Source organism: Nestor notabilis, unplaced genomic scaffold (genome assembly GCF_000696875.1).
Source record: "Nestor notabilis isolate BGI_N333 unplaced genomic scaffold, ASM69687v1 scaffold32079, whole genome shotgun sequence".
NCBI lineage: Eukaryota > Metazoa > Chordata > Aves > Psittaciformes > Psittacidae > Nestor > Nestor notabilis.
The window spans coordinates 291-12,969 of NW_009943746.1; the positions used below are offsets into that span (position 1 = coordinate 291).

Sequence of the window (12,679 nt, forward strand, 5' to 3'; positions counted from 1 at the left end):
TCGGCATCCCTGGAAGTGTTCACCAACCATGCAGGTGAGGCCCGTGGGGGGTGTAGGTGAGGCCCTTGGTGGTTTAGTGGTGGGCTTGACAGTCCTGGTTTAATGGTTGGACATGATGAACTTAAAGGTCTTTTCCAACCTAGCTGTGATCCTATACTGGTAAATAGGTTTTTTGCTGTAGTCTAATTTTCATGTCTGGAGCAGCAGGCTAGTGTTTTCACTATACACCACCAATACAACAGTGTACCACCCAGTAACAGACCATGCACCAGGAAGTGCTGAAGACACTTTAATAAATAAATACTTATTTACTACAAAACTGTGAAATAGGAAGCATTTGGAAAGCTTTTTATTCAATTTTGGACTATTTACTGTATGCTTCTGAATAAAAGCACATTTATACAGGTAAAACTGCTTATCCCGACTTGATATCCCCACTTGAGCAGTAACTAAGTTCCTTGTACAGTCTTCTAGAAAATCACACAATTCAAACAGACTCATACATGTAAAAGCAGCACTTCCAGGTCAGCACTGATACATTTATACAGCTATGCTCTGTTACTTCACTTCTTCTTGCCTATCCACAGCACGCAACTCTGGTATTACAAAAGCAACTCAATCGCTCTGCCTTCAGCCTTCATTGCTCTTGCACCTCAAAGCCTCCTGAGACAGAACTGGGCGGCTCGCATGAAGATGCTGAACGCAGGTCTGCATGTGCCATGGGGCTTCACCTCCCAGAAGCCGCAAGCAGAGATTCAATATCCTGAATTACTTTGGAAGTTTTTTCCAAAGCCTCCAGGACACACCCTTCACTGATTTTTTCCGTCTCACTCCCGTTTTCTGTTTTTCTGACAGTAAGACCAGATGGATTGTTTTTTGCAGCAGATGTTCTTTCCAGAACATTGCTATTATCCAATAAAACTAGTGTTATTTTGTTAAGGAAAGAAAAAAATTATTCAAACTCTCCCTCCTAATAAGAGAAACACTTCTCTGGATTCCTATTGATCATTCTGCAAAGTCTCACATTTCATAGCATGGCAAGTACATAAAGCTGAAAAATAAAGAGTATATTACTTAAAATGTCTACAACATTTATAGAAAATGTGTTTGAGACTTTGATTTATCCAGAAGTTACCTTAAAAAGGAAACTACATGATGTCACACTGCACATTCAACAGCAAGCACTTTTCATACTAATAAGATTGAATGCTGGCTTGAAGACAATAAGAGTGGCTTTAAGAGCAGCCAGTGCAGCACACTTTTTTGAGCTGTGTGAACACTGTGGAGAGAAACTAAGGTAATTGAAAAACTGAAAGGTTCTGTGCTGTAACAACAAGCCCCATGGCAACTGCATCATCCTGCTTTCAAGAAAAGACCAGCAGGTGAGTGTTAGTGAAGCTAGGGCAGTGCCCATTAAAGGGCTTCCTTTTTTTGGCGATTTATTTATTTTAGTTTTGTACGCTGCCGTTGCCTTTGTTACTGCTGCTGTGATGTAGAAATCAGACAAGCTAAACCATAAAAGGATAAATAAAAAAATGAAAATTGGCTTAATACGGTAATCTTAAGAGGTGGGTAAGACAATAGAAGGTGATAATAGGATAGAGAGCCTTTGATGATCCAAAATACAGATTTCAATATCCAGATGAACAACAGAATACAAAAGTGAAAAATCTTTACAGCTTTCAGAAAGGATACAGTTAAATCTCTGTATTTTTTCAAGCTCAACATCAGCAGACCTGTCCAAGAAAATAATGATTGTTAAATGATGTAGTATCATGAAAACTTCTCTCAATGTATTTTTCACTTCAGATTTTGATTTTTAATAGTTTCCAGCAATACCAAAAATTAGATGAGCAAAATCCAAGTGGAAAAAAAAAAAAAAAAAGCTGTATTTTTGTCTTTCATACCACTAGTAAATGGCTGTCATTTGTCGATCAATCATTTGTGTTACCAAAAATCAGGGCTCTGCTCTAAAAATAATCTCTTTGCTATATATATGTATATATAGATACAATTTTTGTTTCATCAGCTACTGAATCTACTGTAATTTGAGTAACAAAGTGTAATCATTTTCAATGATGAAACCCACATTTTTAATACCCGAATATGTTTGTATATGATGTCAGCAGACCTTTGGTCAGATCAGCAGCATGTATTATAAAGGACAAATATATTAGCCAGAGATGTTAAGTGTCATCTAGCAGTTGAAAGTACTATTTTGAGCTGCTTGGTGCTCTGTTAAAAGACGCCTTTCTTAGCCTAGTTTCTCTTTTTCACCTTGCAAGATACTATCTCTGTAACATTAATCCTCCTCTGGCAAAGTCACTATAATCCTGATTTTTAAGTAAGGCAGGCAGAAGGGCAATGAAACAAGCTTCTTCTAGAACTCAGTTTACCTAACTTTTTAAACACTGAAAGAAAAATTAGTGGACTTAAAATTTTTCTGACCCTTAGAAAATTCAGTCTGTAAAATTCACAGATTATAGTCATTTTGAGTTTTATTTTCAACATTATTTGTAGTCAGTTATTTAGGATAAAGATTAATACCAGTTTTCTTCAGTTACAGAGTGTTCAGTATATTCAGGAATCTCCTTTTCGTTCAAACTTCTGCACCATTGTATTGCTGTTCTTGTGTACCTAAATTAACATGAAAATTTACAAAAAATAGTTATTTATATTAGAAATACACTGTATTAATTCAAGCAAAAAACCTGAAGGCGTTAAGCAATAGACCTGGATCTGAAAGGAAAAAAACATGAGTCAAAATCTAGCTTTCTCTCTAGGTTCCCTTGCCATTTTTTGATTCCCATTTTTTGTCTAGAATCTCCTTCATGTTAAAATCTGTGCTGTGACAGAAAATTATAACAAAGCAGTATGATTTGTAATGAATAGTGTACAAATGTTAATTTTTGTTTGTGAGTATCTCCTTGCTGAAAAGAAGCACAGTAAGCTTCTAATGATTCCCATAATGGGGCTGTAATTAGAGCAAGCAGATTAGAGAAAGCAATCTGCAGGCAGAGGTCAGTATCTGTTATAAAGCAGAAATTGGATAAAATGCTATCCACTTCTATGTACCAGTTCTATATAGGACAAGGATTTTTTCTTTTTTTCCCATCCTTATCCACTGATCTAAGTGCCAAGTTCCAGCTCTAGTTACGTTTCTAAAAAGATACCACTGGAATAATCATAATGGGATGATAGCATGCAGAAGTCCTGAGCCATAAAGGTCCTGAATCTTTGCCATATGAAACAGAGCTTTTATCATTGTGTGTTTGGTGTTACCCCCTCCTATATATTTTCAGTAAATACCGTGTCTTCATATAAAGGATTTGTACAGAATTCCCTTCTGTTTAACTTTAAATTGTTTAAGTTAGTTGTACCTTTCATAGATTCCAGGATGACTTATTTGTATTAGCTGCTGTAACCCATCAGGGGTAGTTAACTTACACCAGCCTACGTCTTCATTTACCTTAGAAGAAAAAAATTAGAAGTATTAATTTTCTGCTACGGTCTGGGAAAAAAAAAAGACAAGTGTAATACGCCAATTTAAGAATTAAGTATCTATGAACATTCCACTTTAAATGCTTAATAGTTTGTGTTTTGTTAAGGATAGAATTTGGCTATTCAAGAATATATTACTTCTAGAAAAGTGTGTAGAAATGTTTCCAAATCTGTAGAATATTCAGTTCTTCCTCCTTTTATCATGAGTAGGTATATAGATTTGAGCTAGCTCTCATCGGGAAGTTATACCGTATCTCTTGACACGCTATCATATTTATATTTTTTATAATAGAGATATCCTCAGGTGCTTTAACATATTTTTGTGTCTTGTCACCTCAGGATAATAAGCAAAGACACAGAAGCAAAAGTCTCAGCAGTCAACCTTGAATCCCACACCATTGTAGAATGTAGTGCTATTCTGCAAAAATCAACATAGTTGTTTTACTTCTGTAGTAAGTACATTTAAGCACATACATGGAACACCATATGCATAAGGTTACTTTTCCAAGTAATTTTTCACTATCCATTTACTCAATGATAATTTGAAATAAATCTGAAATAAAGGTAATTTGAAATAAAAACCAAATACTCCCTTCTTTGATCAATGTGAATGACTTCTTGAAAGGATAGTTTCATTTGCCTCCTTAGGCATCAGTCAGGCATGAAAATATTCTTCCTCCTTGTTTCTGGTTAAATTACTGGCAATACATTAACGGTGGTGTTTGCAGATAGTGCCTGTTTTCATTTAGATGACTGTACAAGCTTGTGAGACAAACTTCCTCTTGAGCTTCTATATTCATCTAAATGAAAAATGCTGTGAATTAATCTCTCCAAAGTCTTCAGTTTGTATTTTATAGGCATCAAAACTTTTGTTTCATCTTCTTGTTAGCTTCCTAGTAATACTTTTTCATTAAGAATTTTAAGAGTAGTCACCCCAAAACTCATGAGTTACCTGGATCTTGCTACAGGAAGAGCTAAAATCCCAGACCATATTCAAGGTCACCCCATCCCAGAAAGCAGCATGGACTTTATGATCCGAGTACACGAGGAGTCTTCCTATGCTGGGAATAACCTTTTCATACAGCAAAACTGGCAACATTTCTCGTCCATCTGTCTCAGGTACCTAGAACCAGACAAATACACTAAAAACTTGAGAAAAGGTTACTTAATTCATTCAGCTATTTGAATCTCTCCCAGATTTTCAATTTACTTGTTTTTCCAGACCACAACCAGATCTCTATTGTGCAGTTGCCTTCTGCTTCACAAGTAAACATTTACACTGCATGCTACTTGTTCCCCAATATATATCTTTTGATCTTTGAGGATGCACTCACTCTTCTTCCCTCTAGATTATGTCCTGTTCCCTATAGCCTGTATAATCAACCTTATAACACTGAAAGATTTATAAATTTTCAGCTGCATACCATTTTCCAACAGCAGAGATAATAGTTATGAGTTAATGACAGTTTAGTCTTGTAGCAGTACTGAAGTATTCTGAGAAAAAAAAAAACACAAACAACAAAGCATGAAGCATTTCATACTTACTACATCTCCTAAATAGTTGTGATCTTCTGTAAGTTTATAGACATACTTACTTAGTGCAAATATGAATTCCTTTAATTTTTATACTGAATGTAATAATAAATATTATGTGTAATTTTAACTACTGTCCTTTCAAACTTAGAGGAATTAATGTAACAAAGATAAAGTAAAGTTACTTGGTTGCCTGAGTAATGATGGAGGATACAGAATATGAATTTCCTGGTACATCAGGAGGTAGGTTGTTGACTGAATACATCTTCTCTTCCCTCTGCAGTAAAGAGCAGAAAGGAGGTGAGTTAGTTACAGGTACTGTAGCATGAAAACAGCATTAAATATTGCAAGATATGAAACTTCTGACCTCCAGAAAGCAATTATAGTCACATTTTTCCCAGAACACAGACAGGTATGTCCTGGAAAAGTATAAACGCACAGTTGTATCCTTCAAGCCTACTTCTGTGGGAACAAACATGCATGGTTTCCATGCACTTGGTACAGACCAAGAAGTTCTCTTTTCAGAGAGTCAGCTGTAGTTCATTACTGAGTAACTAGGACTGACTACAAGTCACAGGCTTGGTTCTGAGGGTACAAAGTTGATGCTTAATTATGCTTTAAAAATACAAAGCACTGCATGAGCCTTCAGAGGATCTCTACTCTGGGGAAGCTTAACAATAGACACAGGGAGAGGCAAAACATTTATCCAGCAATGAACAGCTGGTTCTGTGGCAAAGCTAGAACAGAACCCGCGTCTTCTAGGTTCTGTCTCTAAACCATGAAAAAGAACAAGTGCATAAAGATTAACCTCTAATCAGTATATTACAGACTATCTCTTCTAAATTAGTAAAAAATGGTCACTGTAGAATCTTACTGCAGTGCATACTTGAGCTTGTGAAATAGTACAATGAACAGGACTTAACTGCTTCTATGATTTATAAAAATATATTCTGGAACAGAAAATATAATCTCATTTTTTTATGACTGCTCCATTCACTACAGACTGCATTGGCAAATTCTGAAAACGAAGAAAACTGCTTAGCTTGAAGGAATTTGGAAAATATTTTAAAAATTTTAAACAGTTTTATACCTTTCTTGTTCCTTTTTGGATTACATAGTGTATGAAATAATTTCCAAAAAGTGCTCCCTCTGACTTGAGAACTGAGTCATCACCAGGATAGATTTCTATGATGTTTTTCCTACCGTGGATAAATCTGAGAGAAATAGTGTCACTACACAAGCAAAACAGGTTAGTACATTTCAAGAAAGCACTAAGCAGAAAAGTATTTTCAACACAACTGCTACATGAAAAACCTTCTACTGTTTCACAAACACCAGAGTGTACCAATTACTTCTTTCAACACAGAACATTAGCATTGCCAGGCTCTTTCTTTGGTTGTGTGCATGGCATGCTGGAGTTAAACAAGCTAAGGAAAGCTTTTTTGTGTTGAGGTAAACATCTCACAAGAGCTGTTCATTCTGCTGAGCACAAAATACAGCAATTATGAAGAGAAAAGCCCAATTTTCTTAGTGGTCCAGCCCTACCTAGTGTACACAGAGAGCTGACAGGCTGAATGATACCTTAACAACCTGAAGGTCTTAATTTTCACTGCAGCTGTGTGTTTGTCCCTGAGATCAATGGTCTTTCACTTGTGATCATATGGTATCTTAGAAGCCTAAAAGCCATTTAATGGCCTAATTCTGTGACTCTGTGGTTACATGCCTGGACTTTGGTAATGGGGCTTAAAAAACTAAGTATGGCTGGTCACCGTACTTCCAAAGAAATGAGATACAGTACTGAAGAGCTGCTGAGCATTTTGTTCAGAAATGAGATGAAAATTTAGGAACTGCACTGAGAAAAGCGAAGAACACTGGGCAGAAAGATTAAAGCTTTGAAGACTGATTATATTTTTCTCAAAGACACTTAGATGTTGATAGCAACTGTAGAATTTTCAGGTTTTACACCAGATTTTAAAGGGCAATTTTAAAAAAGGTTTGTGGTTTTGTTTTTGTTTTTTTTTTTTTAACCATATGAACAAAATCATTTGCCAGGAAAATCCACAGTTTAGCTGCCTGCAGCATGTGAATTATGTAGGTTACCAAGACACCAAGACCAAGATAGGTCACCATGCATTTTTAAAGCATGAAATCTTCAGCATCAAAAGGAGCAATGTAATTTGCAAAGAAACCAAGCACCATAATTGCCAGTGGGAGCTCCAGCTGTCCAGTAAACCTTTAAGAAATCAGACACAGCGCCTCGAGCAACCTGTCTAGTAGGAGGTGTCCCTGCCCATGGCAGGGGGTTGGAACTAGATGATATTAGAGGCCTTTCCAACCCAAACCATTCCATGATTCTATAATCAGATCACTACTTTAAAAGCCTTAAACATGATGTCAGATTGTTTGTTTCAGACATACCCACTTTCAGACCTGGAAATATGCTGTACCAGAAAATCTGAAGTCCAGTGAATAGCAAAATTGAACAGACTCTTACACAAAGATTGAGTGCAATCTCTCAAAGAGTGAAGAAAGGGACAAAGTACAGCATCTTAAAGCTTAATTCCCATAAAGTCTTCCAAAGATGAAACATGAGATCTCCTACATACCTATAAAAAACACCCTGCCACCATACAATCTGAATTAGCTGAGGGCATGTATACTTTTCAGCATCTTCATTCTGAAAGAAGTCACAGAAAGTCCACCTGTATGAAATACAACAAACGCTTCAGTAAGTCTCAAGGTCATGTTTTTTTCTTTATGTGCTGCTAGTAATTTCTATAGCAAGAACAGATGGATGCGCACTTACTAAAGGAAAAGAGACCACATATTTTCAGATTCTTCTGATTACTCAGTTATCTATATTAGTTACCAAATTAATTTTCTCAAACCTGCAAAAGTTTTTTTGTTCTGTTTAATTACTTTCAGTGGTACTGACAGAAAGCATACGCCACTGGCACACCTCAGAAGTATCTTCTCAAAAATGAAACCACACCAAACAGACCCAAAAACTGTGCTCTTTTTTCAGTATTCTGTTTTTCCTTTACATAGTTACACAGCATGTCAGTAATGTAAGAAAATACTTTTCTCTGGACTAATTACTGTATTTCATTAGAGGATGCAGAATGTTAGTTTCACAGACTTCATGTCTCAAGAAGTTCCTAAAAAAAACCCTACTACTATAGTAAATTTTTAAAAATCTTTTACAGCTATAATTCAGTTATTTTGCTAGAGATTGAAGTTCCAAATTACAAAATTTCAAAATGTGTGTCATCAACTACAAAGTAAACAGCTTAAATTACCTGTGTAAGTGTGGGGCTCTGCAGCTGAGTGGCAAAGCTGTAGGTAAATGAGAAGCTGTTTCCTTTGTTCCAGGATCTATTAAAACATCAGTTTCTGTAGAGGGATGGTTGTTTTTCTCACATGTCTGCATTACATTCTTAGCAGTATGTAAGTTATAGCACATATGTGCCAGTGACAAAGGGTATTTCCATTCTTCTGGGTAGGAGGAGACAGACCAACACTGTGTAACCCACGTGTATTCACAAGAGTGATTTGTGTAGAACAAAGGGACTCCATCTGTGTCTCTTTGGTCCTCTGAATTGGTTGGTTCTCTGTATTTACCTTCAGTGCAACCTTGATCAGTCTTCTTACCCTCTATGCTTGTTTGTTTCAATGGCATTACAGCAACATAATTCTTTTGTGATTTTCCATAGTGATCTCTGTTTTGAGCGTTGCTGTTCTTTTGAGAGGAGCTTAGGGATGCTGCTGTTGACTGGCTGACTTTGCATAAGAACTCCACTGTGAATTCTTGCTGCAATTCTGACAGGTAAAGGTGAGCATAACCATCTACTGACGAGATCTTCACACTGCCATTGTCTGCACATCTTGTCAGATTAGCTGTAGCAGGGTCAGGCCATCTAATTTCTAAGATATCCCTGAAAATAATCTAATACAAGAAAAAGGATTAGAGTATTCAGCAAGATAAAAATTACCTGCTTCCCAGAAATTACAGTGGAGGATTTACATTTAAATTAATTCGGTCCTGCAAGGTGATATATAGCAAGAAACTTTACTCTGCATTTATTTGTATACATGAACTCAAGAAGAGGCAAAATATCTCATCTTCGTATCTGCTTCCTTTTAACAGAGTTCTACCTAGCAATAATGTTTTAATTTAATATGTATTCATAAACTTGTAAGATACATGGCCAGCTGACCAGGCACAACTGCCCATAGACAGAACATACTTCTGTTTCCAACTGCTTCTTAAGAAACATGGTGAGAAAACCTAAATTATCTTGATCATATCTGTTAATGGTACACTTCATGGAAAGCCCACATTAAACCTGTGTACATCAAAACCCCAAGTGCTTTGAAATCTTCTATTTATAAAATTAAGATAAGCCTGTAAACTGGCATGTAACATGTATTTATGTGTTCTTACCAAAATGGAAATCTATTGAAAACATTCTGCTGCAGCACCGCAGATGCAGTTACACTGCTACTGCCAGGATATGGGTAAAACACACCTCTGAAGAAGATGTAAAATATAGTAAAGATTTTAGACTTTTAATATACAACATTTGGAAAGTGTCGAAAGAGTAGCCTCATCTTGCTGCTGTGATGTTCAAGTGCAGATTGCTGCTTCAATTAGCACTTTCCTTCAAAACAAACAAAAACCATTTTCACAGCAGATGGCCTTGTGCTAGCCCTTCTACAGAAACAAAGCAGCTGATTCTCAACAAAGTACTCCAAACAAGCACTCCATATACCTCAAAAGATCAAGGCTTTTTGCAAATTGTAGATTTGGAAAATGCACTAATCACCCTCTGAAACTAGAAACATTCCAAGACAGAAAGTGTCTTTCTAGCCATCTAGAAAGTGGTGCTCCAGGGCAGCCTTGGCTGTAGCGACCATGAGATGGTCGAGTTTGAGATCCTCAGGACAGTGAGAAAGGCGTGCAGCAAGCTCCCTGCCCTGGGCTTCGAGAGAGCAGACTTTGGCCTCTTCAGGAACCTGCTTAGTCAGGTTCCATGGGATATAGTCCTAGAGGGCAGGGGGGCCCAAGGCTGCTGGTTGATACTCAAGGATCACCTGCTACAAGCTCAGGAGTGTTGAGTCCCAACTAGAAGGAAGTGCAGCAGGAGGGCCAGGAGACCTTCATGGATGATGAGGAACTGCTGAGGAAACATAGAGGGGAAAAAGAAGCTTATAAAAGGTGGAAGCAAGGACAGGTGGCCTGTGAAGAATACCCTCTACTGCCCCTCTACTCTGCTCTTGTGAGACCTCACTTGGAGTATTGTGTACAGTTCTGGTGTCCTCAACATCAAAATGGCATGGAGCTGTTGGAGCAAGTCCAGAGGAGGCCACGAGGATGATAAGAGGACTGGAGCACCTCCCGTATGAAGACAGGCTGAGAAAGTTGGGGCTGTTCAGCCTGGAGAAGAGAAGCTGCGTGGAGACCTCAGAGCAGCCTTCCAGTATCTGAAGGGGGCCTACAAGGATGCTGGGGAGGGACTCTTCGTTCGGGACTGTAGTGGTAGGACAAGGGGTAATGGCTTTAAACTTAAACAGGGGAAGTTTAGATTAGATCTAAGGAAAAAGTTCTTTACAGTGAGGGTGGTGAGGCACTGGAATAGGTAGCCCTGGGAAGTTGTGAACACTCCATCCCTGGCGGTTTTCAAGGCCAGGTTGGACAGAGCCTGGGGTAACATGGTTTAATGTGTGGTGTCCCTGCCCACCTTTTATAAGTTTCTTTTTCCCCTCTGAGTTTCCTCAGCAGTTCCTCATCCATCCATGGAGGTCTCCCTGCCCATGGCAGGGGGGTTGGAACTAAATGATCTTAAAGTCCTTTCCAACCCAAACCATTCTATGATTCTATGATCTGAAAAAAGTTCTGCCCTAAAAAATTAAGTATTTTCCTTTTTATTTGCCTTATACCTGATCACCACACAGAAATGGAAACCCTCTCAAATAAGATGTGATTAAAATCTTAGCAAACAAGTATTTCCATTCCTCATCTTTTATCTCAATTTAATCAGCTTTGCCACATCTGACTGGCCTTTAATCAAATATGTTTCAGCCCAAATCAGACTTTGGCTCAGCACTGGAAAAGCCTGTATTGTAAATACTATTTGCAGTTCTGAACAGGGCATACTACTGACAACATCCCCCTGTTTAAGCTGTCTAGAGATGTGGATGGTTAGTGTGGCCAAAGCAGAGCTTAAGCAAACCACAGTACTGTGTGGTTTTGAATTCAAGCATAAGCACAGTAATACGGTGGAAGTGGTTTTGTACCCAGTGGCCCAATAAAAGTAAAGGCCATAGGCCTTGGGCTAACTGTGTCCTATGTGGGAGGCTCCAAGACTGGCTTATTAGGCTCATTACCACCTTGTTATGGGAACATGCTGAGTGAACTGGAGCTTGGTAATTGTTACCTTGCTATAATGGAATGCTGAGCGTGGGAAGCAGCAAAAGCCTTGAGCACACAGGCACTAGTTGAAAACAGAGGGCACAGAACAATAAACTAGCAGTGAATTACCAAAGAAGTACAATCTGAAGAGCTATAGAAAAACTGCTTTTGCTTTAAGAAAAACAGCGGTTGATAAACAGTTGCTGTGGGCTGGGAAAGTCATCCCCAGGGCCCTGAAGCAGGCTGTCACAGTGAAAGCTCTAAGTCAGGAAACGTCTAGAAACCGTCTTCCAGAAGATGCTGTCCTGTGGGAGGGTGGAGGGTGACCCCAAGTGCGAGTGACAGAGCATCAGCTCCGTGTGTAGTGATACTGTTTTCAGCAACTAAACGTTAGCATGAAGCATGCTACTAATGAAGTTTTAACACTCGCCTGCTTTACCCGTAGTCTTAAGACCCCCACCACAGGGCGCATGCACATGAGTTCAGTGGGAACCCACACTGGGGCTCCTAGAAATGGTAATGGGGGTCTCTGGATGTACCTCAGCCTGACCTGGACTAGCCATTCCCACAGTGACACTGCCTCTGCCCTCCTGCAAGCCCCAGACTCCCAGAGGTGCTGCAGTGGGGAAACAATGGGATGCTGAATGTGACAGCTCTCAAAAAACACTGTCCTATGTCACCCGGTCTTCCCTGGCAGGTTTTGAGTGCAGGAAAGTGGTAACCCAGCTCATTCTGGCATGTGTACAAACCCATAGGTTTTAGTCTTACTGTGAGTAAACGAACCCTTTGGTGCTCAGCTGCAAAGGATGTGCATAAATAGAGGACTAAGGAACAGTTAAAACTGTAATTCAAAACGGCAGTATTCTAAAGTTGACAGCTGCATTCGCCAAACTCCTCTGTACATCATCAAGGCCTGTGCTCATCATACACATGCTCGTGAAGTTACTGAAGTCCACATTGTCAGGCTACTAGGGAAGTCCATTGTACAATAGCATTACATGTGTAACTCTCACCTTTTTTCTCTCTGGAGGTATAACGTGTGAAGGTAAGTATGGGCGAGAAGAGAACCTGTTCCGGAAATCTAGAGCTCGTAGAAGTCGTTCCTATTGAAGAGAAAAACAAACAAAACCAAACCAAAACAAGCCCGTTACAAGTTTTTCTACACAGTGATGAAGTTTAAACTTGAATTTACCACTTCTGTTGTGGTAGAGGTTGAGATATCCCCTCCATATC

At 38.7% G+C, this 12,679-nt stretch overlaps 1 protein-coding gene across 1 annotated transcript; it reads right to left on the reverse strand.

Annotated features, from left to right (window-relative positions):
* Positions 1–731: 731 nt before the first annotated feature.
* On the reverse strand, positions 732–12,549 carry LOC104399274 (chromosome unknown open reading frame, human C5orf34; the record flags this gene model as incomplete). The annotated part of the gene is made up of 11 exons (XM_010022077.1): positions 732–921; positions 1,678–1,736; positions 2,548–2,637; positions 3,381–3,469; positions 4,454–4,624; positions 4,926–4,995; positions 5,220–5,311; positions 6,125–6,248; positions 7,641–7,736; positions 8,334–8,980; positions 12,460–12,549. Coding segments are annotated over 11 exons (1,718 nt in total), but the record flags the coding sequence as incomplete, so codon positions are not given.
* Between the last annotated feature and the right edge of the window lie 130 nt (positions 12,550–12,679).